The 19,917-nt window shown below is 42.4% G+C and overlaps 1 protein-coding gene across 6 annotated transcripts; it reads right to left on the minus strand.

Annotated features, from left to right (window-relative positions):
* Window positions 1-250: 250 nt before the first annotated feature.
* gata2a (GATA binding protein 2a) lies at window positions 251-17,204 on the minus strand. Of its 6 annotated transcripts, none has more exons than XM_015041852.1 (7): window positions 17,015-17,204; window positions 16,867-16,963; window positions 10,788-11,176; window positions 9,374-9,943; window positions 5,754-5,911; window positions 2,175-2,300; window positions 251-1,485 (listed from the first exon to the last, which is right to left on the minus strand). In XM_015041852.1, the coding sequence occupies exons 3-7, from the start codon at window positions 11,014-11,016 to the stop codon at window positions 1,186-1,188; spliced, it is 1,383 nt and encodes a 460-aa protein (XP_014897338.1). In that variant the 5' UTR covers window positions 11,017-11,176; window positions 16,867-16,963; window positions 17,015-17,204; the 3' UTR covers window positions 251-1,185. The 6 variants fall into 6 exon arrangements, with proteins under 6 accessions (XP_014897338.1, XP_014897342.1, XP_014897341.1 ...); XM_015041856.1 differs by having other exon boundaries at window positions 5,754-5,899; window positions 17,015-17,203; XM_015041855.1 differs by lacking the exon at window positions 16,867-16,963.
* Window positions 17,205-19,917: the final 2,713 nt, after the last annotated feature.

The raw sequence follows: 19,917 nt of genomic DNA on the forward strand, positions 1-19,917 counted from the left end.
ATTTATGATTAACCTTCCGGTTCAAAAATGCGTCCTTCATTGTTTTGCTTTTTGCACATACAATCACACCAAATCACTTTCAAAAGGTGTCAATACTTTTGCAAAGCGACCCGATTGAAAATCGCAGCCTCTTTAAAAATAACCCATGTGAAATTCCTTCAGATTTTTTTTTTTTTTTTGTCCTCATCTTTTCTTTTCTCTCCACTCTGCTTGCTAGGACGTACATCTGTAAGAATTCTGGAGACATACGTTACTTCAGTATTAAACTTTATTTTCTCTTCTTTGTGAGATGGAAAAAAATGATAAAAACGTACAGCTCAGGGACTTCTATTCGCCCAAGACAGGTCAGTGTTTTTCTTTACGTAATAACCATGTAATTAAAATCATACGTTTCCATGTGTGTCCGGTGAAAGTTTAAAGAGTGAAAATAAATTATCGTAGCAATAATTATAACATCAAATATAACAACAATAATAGCAATTAAGCATTTATAAACACTCTATTTACTGTGTTGGGGTGTGGTTTTTTTTCTTCTTTTTTCTTTTTCCCATAAAACAGTTATGAAAAACAGGTGAGCACTGTGGTGCACAATCCAGCATGTGAAGAGAGCACTGGTTGGTTGTTGCCTTTCAGCAGTTCTGCCTGTAGGACGGCTTCCAGCACCCAGGAGTCCGTCTCTGTGTGTGTGCGTGTGTGTGTGTGTGTGTGTGTGTGTGCGCGCGTGTGTGTGTTATGGCGGCAGTTCTGAACAACAGCGCAGGGATGGACGAGGTGCACGTATCTCGAAGTATGACGGTATGAGCATGAGGTGAGAAACAGCGGTTTTCAGGCCCTCTCTGGAGTCTCCTGTTACAGGGTCAGGGAGAGGTGGGTACCAAAGTGACTTAGTAAAAATAAGCAAAACAAAAAAGAATGACAAGCTTCTCCATTCACTCCTCTCCTGTCAGCCCCCCTCGCCTCGGGGGACAGAGGAGGTGGGTGGAACGGACAAACCCCCTCGTCGCATTAGCTCTTCACAGAGTCCGCAAAAGTTCGCGATGGCCACCCCCTCTCGGCGAGGCCATGGCCTGACGAGGCCCTCGGTCATTCAGTCCAACTGAAAGCCACTGCACTCCGATCAACCGCTGTTTAGTGTCTGTGGAGATGCGGTGGGTCCTGCGTCCCTCGGGGCGGAGAGGGACGACCTCAGTGAGGCTCGGCCCAGACAGGCGACCGATTGGAGTGGTGCGGGTGACCGAATGACGGGTGAATGGGCGTGGGGGTGGGCAGCATGTGTCCCGAGTGGCTGAAGGGCGGAAGGTGACCCATGTGGGTCATGTGGCTGGTGAGGCCCGGCGCGGCTCCAAAGGGCGAGGCCTTGTCCTGCATGCACTTGGAGAGCTCGTCAAAGCCGTCCCCCGCCCGCTTGTTCCTCTTGGACTTGCTGGACATCTTGCGGTTGCGCGTCTGGATGCCTTCCTTCTTCATGGTCAAGGGTCTGTTGACCTGTTGAGGAGCGGGCACATTAGCTCAAGGCATGCCAAACAAAAGCCGCTCTGACAGTGTGAATGCTACACTATTGTGCTTCAAGGTTGTTTTTTGCCTCCCCACTTCGGCCGAAAATGTCAGCCGGAATCTCTCACTTGCCGCCAATTATCATGTACATGGCGTTTCTGTCATGGCAGTTGCCCTTCATGAATCGTACCAGTGTAAAGTAAACCCCATAAATAATGAGCAGCTGCTTTGCATGTCCACTGGCTGCATTCTGGGGCCAGTCAGGGGCGTTTTATTTTAGCTTTTGTCTAATTGTCTGAGCCAAACAGAACCTTCCCGGTCAATATGAATTCATGGGGACGAGGACAGGCTGGGTGTGAAAGGAGCAGCCTCAGACAAATCCTCATCAGTGTAACCGACGCCGTTACACTGAATGCCAGTCCCACCCGGCAGCCTCTCCGGGGAGTAACGCCCCCCATTGAAACAACGACGGATTAATAAAAAGAGACAACCGGTGTGGGTTCTGCACGACAGGGTGAGCAGGCTCTGCTTGCACACTCCTAAATCGATACACGCTGTCCGCCCACTTAACCGGTTAAACACCACCTTCGCCCCTCCACCCAAAACTCCACACATGGGTGAAAGTCTTTGTGTGTGGGTGTGTGTGTGTGTGTGTGTGTCCACTCTCTAAGCTTACTTACATTGTGTAGTTTGAAGTAGAGGCCGCAGGCATTACACACCGGGTCTCCGTTCCCGTTGCGCCTCCACAGGGTGGTGGTGGTGGTCTGGCAGTTCGCACAGCAGGTGCCTGCACGTCTCGCAGCAGACTGAGGAGAGCAGACAGAGTGAACGTAAACATTGTAAATAATGCTCCATTATGTCATTCTGAACAGGTCGGTTTGGGTGCAACACCCCTGGGCAACATGTGGTTAAGACGACAGTGTCTGTTCTCTAAAGTGGTTCCAACCTGCAAAATGACAGTAAACCTCTGACCCTGTCGGCTGACTGCGACAGTATAAATAATATCTCTACACATCAACACTGTAAATATATATTTAATTATCTATTTGCATGCACTGCTTCCATCTCTTTTGAAGGTGGTTTTAAACTAATTGTCCCCGTTTGCTTTGACTCACGAAGAGGAACCCAGGACCTCACATTTGTTGGTTTGTGACCCCGAATGGGGTCCTGACCCCAATTTTAGAAACCTCTGGTGCAAACAGAAAGATGCCTAGTTAAAAACACCACTGTTAACATCTAAATGTGGTTGGAGTTGGTCAAATCGACGTCTTTGTTTTGCTAAATTTGGATGGAAGCAACAATGTGAACAAAATTTAATGTTTTCAAGATAACTTTTTTTGTTTTAAATAAAAACGAAGGAGACACAAATTCTTAAATAACAATAAAAAAAAAAATCATAACTGTTCAGTGTTTTGAGGGCACGCTCCAAAAACACTTGTGGTCATCATTTCCCATATAGACACTGCATCAGTTAAGCCATAATATTCTAATTTATGAATATTGTTATTATTATTAATTGAAGTTTCTCCCCTTCAAGCCCACTTTTTGTACACACCTTGCAATTTCTTCCTATTGAATTTTGTTCACTTTCATGCTCATGTACTAATTAAACCATTTTAAGCATTTTTGTTGTTACATTAATTTTCATATATTATGAAGCAACTCGTGCATAAAAGTCATTTAAATGCATATAATGTTCTGCACCGTGTATTACAACCACTTTCCATTTGTGGCGGTTCAGATCCCCCTGCTTTGGGTGCTGATCATTTTTGACACCCCTCGTACTTCTGCGGTGTTCATGGTTTCACATTGACTTTTCGACAGCAAGCAGAGATTGAAATTGATTTTCTGCATTAAATAGTCGTTTACTGCACTGAAATGTTGGTATGTGACCTCAAAAAAATATTTATTCCGTCTCTTGGAGTTCCGATTAGTTTGTGAGGTGAGTATGTCAGCGGGCCCAAAAAAAGATCTAGAGTCACTATTAGTGGAAAATACGATATTTATGAAAATAACATGCAGTTAATTAGATTAATATGTGTGTGACGGTCCATCATCTTTATCTCCATGGTTCATAGAGAAGCCAACCTATATGTGGTGACCACATGTACATGGGCATAGCTTTTTTTAAGCTATTACGTATAAGTTTGGGAGGAGGAAATGGTACCGCACATTCTTACAATAATGCATAAAAATATATATTTATGTATTTTGCTCCGCAAATAATCTGCGGGTTTATTCGCACATTCTATTTTTTTCAGCGTGTCGCTGCAGGTAATTTGTGCGTTGCATTACGTAACCGGTTATTACCAGTTTGTAATGGAGGACCCGGTTGGGTCCCAGTGCGCGCGCCCTGATCCAGGAAAAGCTGCGCTACAGGTTGTGTAAGCGGAGCCGGTGTCCTCACCGACAATGCGCTCCCGCATCCATTGCGGATCAATTCTCCACGCATAATGAGAAACATTAAGCGAACACGCACGAACCCCTCCGGTTCTCTTCTCTCTCTTTTTCTTTTTTTTTTAATGTACGCAGCATTCAGGTTTTTCCCTTTTAAATCAATTTCAGGTGAGTTGGCGGTTCACTAACATCTATGCTCGCTCTTTTGGTTTTAAATCGACAAAATACGCGTTTCTGTTTTTTTTGTTTTTGTTTTTGTTTTGTTTTTCTATAAACAAATATAGAAAAAAAACAACCGCGCATTAACATTTTACCTCTGTCCGCACAGAATGACAAACAGGAGGAGGACCATAAATCCATTTATTTTCCAATGGCCGCCCCTCTCGGCCCGTCTCTTCACACATAAGCGGCTCCTTCAGTGTTGTGATAATCTCTTTTACAGTATATGTCAGCCGCGGCCGCAGAGAATGCAGCGCGCCGGGTGAAGGCGGAAACAGCCGGGAGCCTGACTTCCTTATCTGGCCCGGCCAGATATCCGGATAGGAAACAACTGGATGCCCCTTTGAACACAACTCTGAAAAACACTTGAGCTGAAAATGCAAAAATGCTGCACGGCCACATGGGCAGTGGAAAATGCGGGCTAATGGAGCTTTCATGGAGAAGGAACGGAGTGGAGGTGATGGAGGCGGAGGAGGGAAAAAATAAATAGAAAAAGAGCCAATCAGAAGTATCTTCAGAGATCGTCTAATGGCGAGACTAATTACCAGCTAATGTTTGAGAACATTTTGAACAGGACTATAGCCTTTGGAAAAATCTGAAGCAACATTGACCTGCTGATGTTACTCGTAGTAGTGATGCTAGTGGTATTAATTTGACCCAACCATAGCAAGATAAGTAAGTCATAAAATAAGGGGTGGCAGACACGTGTTCATTAGGAAATGGTCCTGTTCTCCAGCAGAACATTCGATTCATACCCAACAAGAAGACGTTTTGTACCCACTTTTTTTTTTTATCTCCTCGTAGTCTACTGTAAGGAGTCTGACCACTAAATACTGTCATAAATAAGATGTCCACCACCAGGAGGTTGGCTAGAGTTATTTTAGTATGGTCAGAGTTTCAAATCTGTCATATTTTAATAGAGTCAGTTGACCCAAACGAGAATCAGAACCAAAACAAACAGTGACAGTGTAATATAAATATTGCACACTGTTAAATGCAAATAAATTAAGATACACATGAGATTTGAGCATTTTCATGACTATTTAGTGCCATAATTCATAAACAGATTCAAAGACAGAGAAAAAAAAATTAATAATCATATGCAATGGTTTAAGTGCATGGATATTAAACTGGTTATTTACAAGTAGGAAAGGATGATGAAGCAGCATGTACAGGAAGGCACAATGATAGATAGATAGATAGATAGATAGATAGATAGATAGATAGATAGATAGATAGATAGATAGATAGATAGATAGATAGATAGATAGATAGATAGATAGATAGATAGATAGATAGATAGATAGATAGATAGATAGATAGATAGATGTGAGCATCCTCCTCCCACCGCTCCATTGACTCCATCGTGGTGTTAACTCAAGCAGCCTGGGCATCAGTATCAGTAACAGTATCAGAAGTACCAGCAATAACGATAGCAGGAACAATGGCAATAGTAGCAGTATTGTAACAGGCCGCGAAGGCGGATCGTCGGGGGGCGAGAGGGACAAACAATTCCAGGAAGATCATAGGGAAAATATAACTTTCCTGGAATTGTGCTGCCGGCATCTGCTTTGTGCTCATATTTGGGTAGCCGGCTCTCGGAGCACAGCTTCGGGGCGTAGAGCAAGAGTCGAGAGACTCACCAGTCTCCGCTTGGGCTTGATGAGCGGTCGATTCTGGCCGTTCATCTTGTGGTACAGTCCACAGGCGTTGCACAGGTAGTGGCCGGTGCCGTCCCGCCGCCACAGAGGGGTGGACGTGGCGCCGCAGTTCACGCACTCTCGCCCCTCTGCATATAGTTCAAGAGGAAGACAAGGGAAGGAAATTTTATATAATTAAAAAGTTCACCTTCTGTCAGAGGCGGCACATGTGGCAGCTGTCCGGCGCTATCGGGCAGCCGTCCCGCGCCGGGTGACCCCAGATGGCACTGTAACATGAAGAGAAAATCCGCCCGGCTTCGGGGACAATGTCCGCATCGGCGTGCAGGTGTAGCAAAGTGTAAGCGGTTGTCACGGACACAAACGGCTCCGTGTAAACCGATCCAGAGGCGGCGAGAGCATGTCCAGAGGTGTCCAACAAGAAGAATGAGACACACCATCAAATTAGGACTACATTATTTATCAACTCAGTGGGCACCCATGAGAGGAAGCATTAGTGTGAGTTGGAGGTATTAAATGTGGCAGACAGTGTCGCAGGGCTTGACGAAAGGCTTGCATGTCACTTGGCTGCTAATAATGACTTTGAGCTGGTTTCAAACCACAAATGTTCATTCTTTGTAGGTAAAAAAGAGAGAGAAAGAGAGAGAGAGAGACAGAAAAAAATCTGCTTTTTTAATCTTCCGTCCATGCCCTCGTCTCTCCCTTACAGGTTTGACTTCAAACAGCCTATTGCTAAACCGACAATTCACTTCAAGAATCCCTATTTTTCCCCAGAGCACCATCTCATTATTCCTGTTATAAAGCCAGCGACACCCAAAGTCCCACCCTTTGCTCTACAATGGAATCTGACCTGAGTACAAAGCTAGGCTCTCCTTTTGAAATGCATCTTTCTTAGACCTCCCTTCTCCTTCCTCTTAAGTGTTTCACAAGTCCGGCGACCAGACTAAAGAGGTCCTCATTAAAGCTGCAAATATTCATCAACCGTGACTTCTATGTTCTGTTTTATGCAACGCATTGTGTCGAAATAAGAAAAGAAAATGGGAAGGGTGAAGAAGCACCGAGCACAAGAAAGTCAGATGGGGGAAGAGCTCTCGGTTTGAGGTCAGTTTGACAGGAAGCTGCAGGACTGCAAGGTGCTCGTGCTGACAGCTGAAATGTCATTGTGGCATTTTGTACAACAGTCAATCAACATTACAGGCACCGGGCAGAGAGTTTGACAGATAAGAGGCCTTTTTTTTTTTTTTTTGAATGCCGTACAGCAGATATGTTTGTGTTACTGACTCGGGCACAGACTGGACGGCTTGTTTTAAATGTCACACTATAGCATTTCTCCTGCCACAACAGCTCATATTCACTCCAGATTGTCGGGCGGCCAGCATTTTCCCAGGTGTAGTTTAGAAAGATGACAGCGCTGATAAATTGCACAACTGCATCCGGAACGATTTGTTAACAGCAGAGATGCACCGATCGAGCTTCTCCTTTGCTGATACCTATTGCCAATTTTCTTTGAAATCTGACTTGCCAGTTCTGATGGTTCGATTTTTTTTTTCCAGTAAAAAATAAAAGATAAAACCTGATCTGAAGGTACTTTGATAGAGAAAACAGGATACTGCAAGATTGTGTCAGTTTACGTGTCGAATCTCACGTCCCTTTAGTCTTTATCTGATTTTTATGAAGCTGAAAAAAATGTATTAAAATACATATTTTTTGTTGAGTAGTTTATATACAGAAAATCTTGGTCGTCTTTAGGTTTGATGCACTAAACAAATAGCAACAAAAAAATAAACAATATTTGATGTTTTGATCACTTATTAAAAACAGATGAAGAAAAAAATCAGCCAGTTCTGATCTCTAGCTCAGTGCAAAGTGAATGTTTTAGGTTTAGGCATTTATGGACTAAAACTTGTGATTTTTAATACATAGATTTTTTTTTAATCTAAATTTTCTTTACTTAACCAGCCAAACATCTATCAGAGACAATCAAGAGAAAATTTACCAATTTCTGGACAACTGAATATCACAAAACGAAAGAGATTTTTCCAACTGCAGAAATGATCTAGTCAGAGATGGAAATTACTAAGGTGGACCTTTTGTTTTTACTTTTTTTTATTAGAATTTAATTATGCCATTTATCAAGGAACCTGCAGCACATTTTCTGTGTTATATTCATTATTCCTTAGAATAAAAATAGTGGAAAAGGTCAAAGTTGGAATCAGATTGTCAAAACTCAAAGAAATATGAAAAGCTGTCCCACAGTGCATCTCTTTTTTTGATGCATCCAAAATATAAAATATATAAGATTTGCCAGAATTTGACCTACAAATGAGCATAGTCATATCTGACTTCTAGCTGACTGGTGTATTAGTAGTTAACAAGCTGCTAATGCTGCAAGGCATTCTTTGTTAATTCAATGGAAAACAAGTGAAACAATGTGGGGAAATTACTGACTCATTACAAGAGTTGTGTTCTTTTTTTCTATCACTATTTTCACTTGGTTTCCCATTAGTGGAGAGCACACAGAGTCGTACAATTCCCCTACACCAAAAATATGCAAGTAAAAAAAAAATATTAACACCATGAGACTTTTAAGTGCAAAAAAGAAAAAAAAAAAAAAAAAAAAACAGCGCCGATGATGATTACTCAATGCTCTGCAAAATGCATTCTCATCTTCACAGAGAAGCGGGTCCACCGCTGTGGACGTACTGGGCCAAGGCCATGCTTAAAAACACAAACAGCAGGACTCTGTCGCCTGGGCTTTGTTAGGACTGTGGAGAGCGGTGGGCGGGGGGTTGGGTTGAGGGGGGTTGAGGTCGTGATTTGTTCACTTGGAGGTATACAGGATATGGCAGGAGCCAGGGCGTCGTGACTGCTTTATTTTCGAAGCGCAGTAAAAGGCCACGTTAAAAAGACAAAAAGAAAAAGAAAATAGTCTGTGGCACGAAAGAGAAGAAGAAGTTGCAATTAGGCGGTTTGTGGTGACGGAGGGTAACCAAAAGAACCGGATGAGTCGCTGCAAAGTTCTGTCAGTTTCGTCTAATAATTGCACAATGATTTGTTCCATTGAAAACACGCAGAGGAATCTGAGATATTCACGACTAATCGATTAGTTGAACAATTAAAGCGCATCCAACTTCCTTTTTTTATCTTGCCGTGATTTGATTGAAAGCTTTCATCCTGAAGTGGATTGCTTCTTGAACTGACCCCCAGCCCCCATCCTCCCACTCCACCCCCCCGTTAAAGTTAAATTGCAAAGAGTGAGACGGAACAAAGATAAGAGGTGTCAGAGAGGAAATGTTGCGTAGAAATGAAAGATTTTTTTCCCTCTTTTTTTTGACAGAGCGGCAAACAAATGTAAAAACTGCACAGGGAGGGATTTTAGGTCCAAATCTGAGCTCAGGCAAAATATGCAAATACCCTCAAGGCAATGCATACACAATTATATCCGCATGTTTAACAACAACAACAACTCTAACATTATTACCGTGCCAGATAAAACATGTGTGTGCTCAGTAACAGGCTGGATCGGGTGAATATGAATATAAATCGTTTTAATTGGCTTAATAATCTGATAATAATGCGGAGGAACGAAAACATCAGAGACTCACCTGAGCTCGACCTGGCTTTGCTTTTGCATTTGGGCGTAAAGCTGGAGGAAGAGCCGCCGAGCAGGCTGCCCGGGTGGAAGAGGCTGCCACTGTATTCGTGGGGCGTGGGGAGCGAGTAGGCCGGGTAGGTCGGAATGGGGTGATGAGTGGCCGCGGCCTGGCCGTTCATGGAGGCCAGGCCGCCGCGGAGTGGGCTGCAGCTCTCCATCTTCATGCCGTCCGTCAGCGGCACCTGGTACTTGATCGAGTCCTTCTCGTCCATCCTGGTGGAGGTCGGGGAGGTGGGGCCCGGGTCCGGGGAGACGTCTTTCGGAGGGGTCGGGGGGAAGCTGTAGAGGTGCGGGCTGGAGTGGGACGCGGGGGTGAGCGAGGACACGGAGGCCGTGCCGGCGCTGCTGCTGCACGGGTATCCGGAGCTGGCGGGGTGGAGGCCGGGTTTGCTAAAGTGGCTGACCGCCCATGCGTTGTGGTGGTGCGCGGCGGACAGGGCGGCTTTCCCGGGGTCCAGCCAGGGGATGCCGGGGCTGTGGATGAGGTGTGGCCGGCAAACCTGGTTTCCAGTGAGGCGAGCTGAAAATACAGATTTTTTTTTTTTTTTTACAAAATTATTATTGAATTCTTTGTAATACAATCAGCATTTAAGTCACATTTTATCCCACAACTTTAAGAGCAGAACAATCCTGAGACAAGTTGTAAAAGTTAAAATAAAAGATCTCACCAGCTAAAGCCTCAAAGTGGCTCAAATCCGACATTTAGTTCCAGACGTAAATAAAACGTTCAGGAAGGTTTTAAATTGTAGATCTAATTACTATCTAATTATATAGGCCTCGTTTCACTAAAATGACAACAGCCCCATTGTTGTTAAAACAATAAAGTCCCGCTGATCGCAGATAAAAGCAGCTCCAGGTCTGGACAGTACAGACTGGCTATCTTTTCCTCCCTGCTGCAGCTCTCGGACTAAAGATTGTTATTAGTAAATTTGCGGTTTTTATTTTATATCCGGGAAGTGCCTCTCTCTCTCTCTTTCTCTCTCTGCAGAACCCCTGCCCCAACACGGAGGGGTTAAGTGACATACTTCCCTTTCCTCTCGCTGTCATTTGCTAGAAATCCCTTTTATGTCAGTGAATTGGCCCAGAAATGTAAGGAGGAGCTTTTTACAATTTTATCACAATTTTTATTATTATTATTATTATTATTATTATTATTATTATTATTATTATTATTATTATTGAATTCATTTTAATGAAATTATTATTATTATTATTATTATTATTATTATTATTATTATTATTATTATTATATTGAGTGACACACATACTACTGTATATAATTTATTTTTGTGATAATTCCTCTTACTTTCATCGCTAGTTCCCTTACATTTCGTATTGTTCTATAAACCCGCGCTCGTCCTCACCGTGTGCCTGGCTGTACGTCACCCTCGCCCGGGAGTTGGTGTAGTAAGGATTCCCTTGGGAGTCCAAGTGGTTCAGAAACATGTCAACCTCGTCCTGGGGCAGCAAAGGCGCCATCGGTTCCATGTAGTTGTGGCTCAGACTGTGGTGATGGGAATCCGGGTGCTGGCCGTTCAGTACCGCATGATGGTGCGCCATCCACCGCGACTGATCCGCCGCTGCGACCTCCATGGCTCGGCTCTCTCTTTTCTACCCCCCCACCCCTCCGATTCCGGCTCCTGATCGGTCAGTTCGCTCTCCTCTTTCCAGTGTATAGTTCCCAGCTGTTTGTCGGCTTTAGAAATAGAATCCTTAAATAGCGCTGCGTTCCTCCTTCTCCTACAGCGATGACCTGCAAAGTGATGAGAGCAAAGCGTTAACTTTTCACCTCTGCATCCCTCCTTCCACGGAAAACAAGAAGCGTCCTGCGTGTTTTCTCTACTCGTATCGAGTGACACGTGAAGTGAGCTTTAGCGGGTCCTTGCGGCTTTGGCAAAGTAAAGAGCACAGCTGTGTTTGTGTGTGAGAGACAGAGTGTGTGTGTGAGTCTTAAAGCACATCCNGTGTTTGCAAAAAAAAAAAAAAAAGACACAAAAATAAAACGCAGGGAAAAGTTCTGTCCCGTTTGCGGTAAGTAGCTACCTGTTGCGGTTCCGATCAGCTGACGGGACACACACACACACACTCTCTCTATCTCTCTCTCTCTCTCTTTTACACACACACATACACGCACAAAACTCAGGCTGGATGTGCTAAACCTCTTGATCCGTGCAGAGCTCGGGCTCATTAATGAGATGTGGCGCAGACTGATGCGGCTGGCGCCAGTAAATTCCCATATCAAGCCAGGACGGGGTGGAGCGTCGCTCTGCGCCAATCACGGAGCGCGCTGCCACAATTGGCTCGCCGCATCCTCGCTCTCTCTTCTCCCTGCTTTTAAATTTCTCTATTTCTCCTCAACCCCCACAAAACTAAACGACTTATCAATCAGCAGCCCACTTTATGTTGTCTTTCTCTCGCTATCTCTCCTTCTCTCTCTGCCTCTCTCTCTCTCTCTCTCTCTTTCTCTCTCTCTCGCCAGAAGCTCAAACGGAGTGAACTTTTTTTTTTTTTTTTAATAACCAATAAGCGTTTTTAAGAGCTTAAAGACAGACGTCAAACGTAGGGAGGAAATTCTGCTTGCACAGTATTAATATGATTTCAAATAAAAAGAACAATTCCCTTTTCCTGCATTAAGCAGTCGAGAGGACAGAGATCTTGTTTTACTCGTTTCCTATCCGGACTCAAGATGCGATTAATTGGGTGTGTTATAGCTCTCTAATCATAATCATAATAATAACAAGTAAGTGCTATTGTTTGTATAGGGCTGTTATGTAAATAAACAGCGATTTTAGCACCTCTTAAACCAACAGAGGAGGAGTGAATTTATGACCCCCTTAAACTGGGTTTCTTTGCATTGTGCGGGGAGCGCCCTAATTGTCTTTAATTAGGAGCGGGACATTCCTCCCGAGAAAACAGGGTCCGGCCAGTCAGAGCCACTCTGCATATGCGCCCGCAGGGCGCCGCGAGGGAGGCCGCAGAAGATGGGCGCGAGGCCTCACCTGCGCGAGGACTCAAAACTACTCAGAACAAATAAAAAATGGCGGGCTACGTTAACCCGATAGGCGTGTTTAGCTTCTTTTTCTTTTTCTTTTTTCTTTCTTTTTTTTGCGTTAGATAAAACTTGAAATGCACAACATGCGGTTGGTTGCTCGCGACTGTGGTTGACACGTAAAAAAATAAAAAAATAAAAAATGGAGGCTGCCCCGGGCATTTACTATCCGACACACAGACGCCTTGACCTGACGTCCGAAAATGTGCAGTGGACTGAGTGACGTGAGACTTTAGGTACCTTTGGACATTCTAGCAGGTAGAAGTCCCTTCATTAAACGACGCCTCTGTTCAGGTCATTAGAGCAGCCATCATACACTCCTGGTTCGTTGTGTGTGAATGTGTGTGTACGTGTGTGTGTCAGTCAGCAGTCATTAAATCACTGGCATGTTGCCAGGGGCCAGGGGCCGATGAGCTTGGCCCCTTTGAGCTTGTCAACTCTTAAAATCAACAAATTAGTGTGGGTGTGTGCAATGGCAGCAATAGAAGGAAGATTGCACTATAAAAAATAATTTTGTAGGGTATTAAATATGAATTATTAGAATTTTAGTTGAGCATAAGTTTTTAAATGTAATGTTCAATAATGGTTGAATAAGATCAGTTTATTTTTCGTAACTTTTAAAGCTTTAAAATGACTTTAACTTAAAGGAAACCGCATTCAGACTTGCACTACAATCAGTTTTGGTGCCATAACAAACAAGACTGTTTACATATAAATTACAATGGATTAATAGTTTCACAACCTTAAGGTTTTTTTTTGTTGTTTTTTTGCCATGTCTACGTCAAAATAGAGTTTTTAATAATACATTGCTTGCCCTTTTGAATGTTGATCATTTGTTTGTTTTGTACCCAACGTTTTCAGGTAAGAACGTATCAGTCCAGTGGACGTTTTTCTACCTGCTAGAGAAGTAGCTTCCAAAGCTGGGGTTGAGGCCCCACTTGAGGTCACAAAAACATAACTTTGCGGTCAGGAGGTACTCTTATGAAATACCAAAAATGACGATTAGAAAGCTTATGGATATTAGAAATGTTGTAAAGATGAAGAACAGGACAAACATGGTGGCTAATATGATAGCTGTTGATGCTTATTGTGTGGTCATTGTACCATTTTTTAACTGGCTTGGTAAAAATACCTGTATGTTCAAACAAGAGTTGGGGTCATGACCTTCTTACATTTTTATTTTGCTTGAAATTTGGGGAATCACGGTGTCAGAGGACTTCCTGTCCTTACGTTTAGTATGCCATATAGTTCCTATCTGCTTGTCTAAATCTTGGAATTTAGCCTACTGGTTGTAAATTTTAAAATGGTAAAATATGAGAATGAAGTTAGAGTATTCTCTCAAGGATGTTTCTGTGTCAAAGCAAGAACTTAGGTTTGCATACAGCTAGCAAGCCTTGGCTTGTTTGGTATTGTCGCTAAATTAGCTAAACTAGCTAAACTAGCTGCAACTTCCTAACAAGCTGAGCTGAAGTAATTATCTTGACATGATAGCTTTGCTTTTGTTGTCAGGACCTCTTACAGTTACACTAATGTTTTACAACTTAATCTTAAACCACTTATCTGTTTCTTTTTAGGATGGGAGAACAAACCAGAGGAGAAAAATGAACAAAATAATTAGTAGAAATGTAGCAAATTTAACCTAGCAAGTTGGAATTGTTGTTTGGAGTTTGACTAAATGTGTTGTTGTTTAAAAGACATTTTAAAAATGTACCCAAAAATATATCCAATTCAGATGTTTCCATCAACATTATTAGTTTAATCCAACAGTCTCTGTTTCATCAGTCTATGGTAGCCTGCATTCAAGAAAGGGAGGGGGAAATTGTCAAATTAGGCAGGTGTGAGCATAAGAACATTCTTACCCTCATATTCTGTCCTGTAACTGAATGTATTTCATAGATGATCAGTCATCAGTAAAGCATTACTTACAGGAATTTAGCGTCCCTGAGTTTGGCTAATCGCTGAGCCTGTAGGATCAAATGGCTCGCCTCTGTTTGAGCCTGGATCCTGAGTGGCTGCTGATGCCGTTGGTCTTGCGGTTTTGCAGTGAAAGGACACTTTATATGGATACTGTAAGGTGTCACCGAGCCAAGTGGTCAGCCTGTGTTGTCTGGGCTGCGTTAAACACCGCAGGCCCAGGCTCAGGAGAGCGGCTGCCGCATGCCCATTGTTGTTTGTGTGTTTGCCAAATGGATTACTCAGCAGGATTTAGCTCTCTGTAATTCATACCTTCATTAATCCCATTTGTATATGCACCCCAACAAAAGATGGGGGAGTGTGTCGGAGGTGAGGGTGTGGAGTGAGTGGAGGGGAGGGACACGCTGCTGCTTTCAGTCTCTCTCAAGGACACGGCATTATTGTTTTCACCCAAGGATGCTACCCTGTCCTACGCCTTCGCCGGAGGACACCTCTTCCTCATAACGCCTCCTGCACGAGCGGCGGTGAGGGGGATTCCGCGGCGGCCGCGTCGCCGTGCGGCCGCAGCGGCTAATGAACAACAAGATTATCATTCCGATCCACGGCGTTATTAAATGGGATTGGCTTTATCTACCTGTTTGTTCCCATTGGGCACGGTCATCCATCATTATCCGGAGTGGAGGTGTGTGTGACTGCAGCGCCCGGCTCTGCGTGCTGCTTAGAGAGGTGTGTGTGTGTGTGTGTGTGTGTGTGTGTGTGTGTGTGTGTGTGTGTGTATCTTTATGTGAAGAGCCACAGTGGGGCTTGTGAAGATAAGCAGAGGCAGGGAGAAGAGAATGACACAAACCAGCTGAAGCATTATTGTCTCCTTTACTCACGGCTAATTAGATTGAGCCAGGGCGCTGGGGAGGGCTTTATAGACACAAGCACCCAGACACAAGACCATAAAACCGTTGTGAGAGGGGGCCTGGATGCTGCTTGGAGGGCACCACTCCACTCCCTTATTTAAGAATGAGCAAAACAATAAACAACATTTCAGAGAAAGCAAAGGTCGTGGAGGGTGCAGAAAAGAAAGCGCAGAAAAGTTCTGCAACATTTTTTTGCAAAACGTTCTAAACAATGCAGGTTGTTTCACTGGTCACTGGTGAAATCAGGGATGCCTCCAGAGACTTTTCAAAAGGAGTGACTATATGGGGTTATATTATTATTATTATTATTATTATTATTATTATTATTATTATTATTATTATTATTATTATTATTATTATTATGCTGTTGCCATTTGGAGGTTATATATATATATATGTAAAAATACTCTGTTATAGTTAAGGATTTGTCTCCTTACAGATTCAATCTTTGATTTCCTACCATAGAAAGCGCAGACATGAAAAACTGTTCATATTTTGCTTTTTGCAACAATCTGTATTTAATGAACAAAGAAAGCAATAGATCTCCTCACCTTGTTCTTTTTTTATATACTTCTAAATCTATACTCATAAAAATATTGTACTTATTGCATGGATCAGGGCTGTAATGTGCCAATTTACAGTGATGGCCTTTTGCGCCCCTCACCCCTCCCTTGGTGGCGCCATTGCATTTTGCTTGAATAATATACACAAATCAACCATCAGGTATTTGAAAAGGGTATAACAAGGTGTCAGTCTTCGCATGTGTGTGTGTGTGTGTGTGTGTGTGTGCGTGTGCTCCTTGCTCCATGCATGCCTGCGGAGACCCCCAGCCCGCCCCCTGCCTCGGCTCCACCATTGTACGGGTGTGATTGCTCTGTCTGCTGATGAAAGAGGACCGCCGCAGTCATTATGCGTTTCAAATGCGTGACAATTGAATACTTTTGTCGCCGCTAATACAATGCTGATGACACACTAACTGGACCATTTTCGCGATCGAGGGGGTTTGTTCCAGGAGCGGAGCACCTTCTCCCTTCCCGCAGGCGACGCGGGGCGCGCCGCATAAAAAAAAAAAAAAAAAGCGCCGTTATTGGCCGTATGTGTGTTGCACGGTAATACAGCGAAATATTAGAAAGTGCGCACTCCCGCCAGGCGCGTCATTGTTGCGGTGAGCGGAGTTAGTAGTTGGGATATATTTACAATTTCAAGTGCATTTGTTTTTTTCTTATTTTGTTGAATTGTATTGCTTGCATTTATTAAAAACGCCGAATTGTGAAGAAGACAAAATGCAGCCCCTTCTTTCCCTTCATTGTATAAAATTAATAATGATTTTAATGTAGTGGTCAGTAAGTGTTGGAATATTTGCGACAGTAAGTCTTGAGGGTAAATTTATTAAGAAAAAAACAAAACAAAAAAAAACATGCAACCTGCCAACCTAATTCATTACAGTTATTTGTTTCTCCTTTACAAATAATTCTCAACAAACTTTATATTTAATTATCATTATTATTATAATTATTTCCTCCTTTTAATTGTTGAAAACGCAGCCTTGCGGTGTTAAAACACATCTCTTACCTTTTCCACTGAGAGAAAACGTGGGGCTGCTGTTTTGAAGTCACAGCGCGTCCAGTGAAAGCGGCTCCCTCTGGTTCACTCTCCAAAAATAATAACGCTGAGTATAAAAATATTAATAATGATAAATAAAAAAGAAAAGTGTCCACACCTGTCCCGTTGGTTCAGGGAATTTAATGAAGTTATCGGTCTCCGAACAGGCTGTAATATCCGCCGGGCAGAGAGCGGTGCTTCTACCCCGCTGCGCTCTGACTCTCCCTCCTGTCTGCTCTGTCACAGCCTCTCTGTGCACAGAGCTGAAAACTTGTGTGGCTGGATGAGAGAGAGACTACGGGCACACAACCCGACGTAATGGCACGTCAGCCAGCCAGCCAGCCAGCGGCTTGTCTTCCGGGTCTCGGTTAAATACAGACACTGACAGCGGATGGTTATACCTGATCCATGAGAGGAGAGCCAACAGGGTCACATCGATTCACAATGAAGAATCGTTCTTTTTTTTTTTTTTTTTTTTTTACATGCGCACTAGTTGTCATCCTACTTTTGACTTTAGATGAAAACGTGTGTTTAAAATGACGGATAAATGTAAATTTATTGTTGAGTTTGTGCCAAACTGTGTAAAATACACCGTCACGATGCCGCCACACTGTTAAAACTGTTAGAATTTGATCTAATGGATCAATGCAACAATGTCCATCCAATTTATTACAGTCGTGTTACTAGTTTAAATTCTGTGTAGTTATTCAGATCATTTTGTTTTCCCTGACTGATTTACGGTCAGGGCATGAAATGTTACTGAAACAGTGGTAAACTTTGAAAATCTGTTCTAACAAGGTGGCATTGAAATGACTGTTTTTCACAACCACGGCTATGTGCTACTGTACATCTGGCAAAAGTTGCTTACTTGCATTCTTCCTCAAACGGAGAAATATCATTAACCATAAGTCCTATGATAACTCTTAGCCTTTACCAAGTTGTTTTACTTAATAAAACCGACATAAACATAACAGTCTCACCATTCTTTGCTGGATGCCTCACAACTCACTGAAGCCACGTCTGAAGTTAAATGATAATTAAAATGTTCAGGATGGTTTTCTTATCAAAATAAAGAAGCCAATTTTAGAATTTAACCGATTATTGAATATTAGGATTGAGTAAAATGCTAATAATTTCACTGACTAGTATTCATCACTCTCCAAAGCTCCTTTTTATAGTGTGTGACTATTGTTTGTACAAAGGCCTGTTGGAGACAATACCCCTTTAAAATCACATTAAGCTAAAGGAAGCTACAAGGAAACCATAATGGCTGCACAACTATTACATGATGTGTAAATTATTTGGAGCACTTTTAAAAATTATTCTTATTGCAGCTGCAGAAATAGTTTATTTAAAAAAAAAAAGATTGTGCCACCCAGCAGTCATTCATTAGGCCCTCTAGCTAGTAATTGTTTACACTATAAAAACGTACTGTGGAGGTATTAAATATGAGGCAATTAACTCTTGAACATTTTTATAACTCATATTAGTTTTCATGCTTTTTTAAAAATAGTATTAAATAATTGTTGAAAGCTATGGATGTTGATTTATTTTGGTAAGAAACGCTACTTTTTGATTAAAATTTAACTGGAGATGTTGGTTTTGTCAACTGGTTGTTGACAAAACAACCAGTAGGAGTTCCTTTCTTCTCCTACTGTAAGGATATGTTTATTTGGGTTGTATTAAGAAAAAAAAAAAATCAAATTTGGTGAAAGTTGCAGAACCTTCATACGGCTTGTGCTTTAGAAAGTTTGGGAAGTCTCAGGGTGTATCGTGCTTTAGCTAGACCAGACTAGCTAGCAAGTTTAGCTTCTTGTCCATGGGGAAGTCATTTACTGTGGTTGCAGTTTCAGTAACATTTTAGCTACAAATCAATTCACGTTTCTTTTGAACGCGGGATTTCAGTTAGGAAAGTTTTGCTATCAATTAACTTAATGTATTTCTCTTTTATATGTCAAACTTGCATATTTCTACCCAGAAATAGTGGTTGAAATCGACCTAAATAAAAGGTATGCTAATTATTGCACCGGTTCTGTAGGTTGAATTCTCATTGTTTGCTTTATTCGTGTATGTTTGATCTCATTTCTCAGTTTGACGGTCACCCAAATTGAGAGAACTCTGACAGCTCCCTGCGCCTTAATTAACTCACTGAGATTTGGCTATGTGTGGTTTCAGGCTCTGCCTCCCCCACAAGCCCCTCCGACCCACTTTGTTAAATGTGTTAAAGGAGAAAAATGCGCCCTGCTCCTTCCCTCCCTCCCCCGTCAGTCCTCTCCTTTTGGTGCTTTATGTCCCCCAACACAGCAGAAGAGAAGCAGCAAACTTTGTAAAACATGCAAAGCTCCTAAAATCTCCTGCACGCGACCTGGACTCGTGCGCGGCGCCGCAGCCAGGCAGGTGCAAGGGGCGCGAGGACCTCTGTTACTCGGGCCTCGTGCTCCCCAGAGTGCACACGCACACAAAAAGGAGACGATAAAAAAAGAAGAAAGAAAGGAAGAAAAGAAAAAAAAAGTGGAGCCTGCCGGAATCACCGTGAAATGCTTAAAAGCAGCAGAGCGAAGATGTGACTTACTAATAGATTTTTGTTTAGTGTGAATATAACAAACATAATTCATCATCACAATCATAAAATTCACTTAACTTATAAAAGTTAAAGATGTGGGCTGGGTGTGATGTAGTTTATAGTTTATGGTGACCCGGGGGGAATCCGATTTATTTGTTTATTTCCTTTTTTTTTTCTTTCTTTCCCTGAATTCAACATGAATCTAATTATCCCGGAAGCAATAGTTCAGTTTAGCGTTGATGCCTCTAACATTACCACCTTAATTAGAATCTTATTAGATTAAAAATACAACTGTGGGCTCTTTGTGGTCTGACTTTTAGGCAGCAAATATCAATGACGTCTAGCTCAGATTAAATTTAAAATAAATTTTTTGTGAAAAATGTTTACATCAGCAAAAACATTATTATTATTATTATTATTATTATTATTATTATTATTATTATTATTATTATTATTAT

This window comes from Poecilia latipinna, unplaced genomic scaffold, assembly GCF_001443285.1.
Source record: "Poecilia latipinna isolate Pla-1442-1.1 unplaced genomic scaffold, P_latipinna-1.0 Scaffold572, whole genome shotgun sequence".
Taxonomy (NCBI): Eukaryota; Metazoa; Chordata; class Actinopteri; order Cyprinodontiformes; family Poeciliidae; genus Poecilia; species Poecilia latipinna.

Excerpts from the sequence above, each read along its gene's own strand:
- gata2a (XM_015041855.1), bottom strand. The coding sequence starts at position 11,016 with ATGGAGGTCGCAGCGGCGGATCAGTCGCGGTGGATGGCGCACCATCAT. Across the intron at positions 5,912-9,373 it reads CAAAGCCAGGTCGAGCTCAG|AACTATATGCAGAGGGGCGA; the intron begins GTGAGTCTCTGA and ends GTCTTCCTCTTG. Across the intron at positions 2,301-5,753 it reads TCAAGCCCAAGCGGAGACTG|TCTGCTGCGAGACGTGCAGG; the intron begins GTGAGTCTCTCG and ends TGCTCTCCTCAG.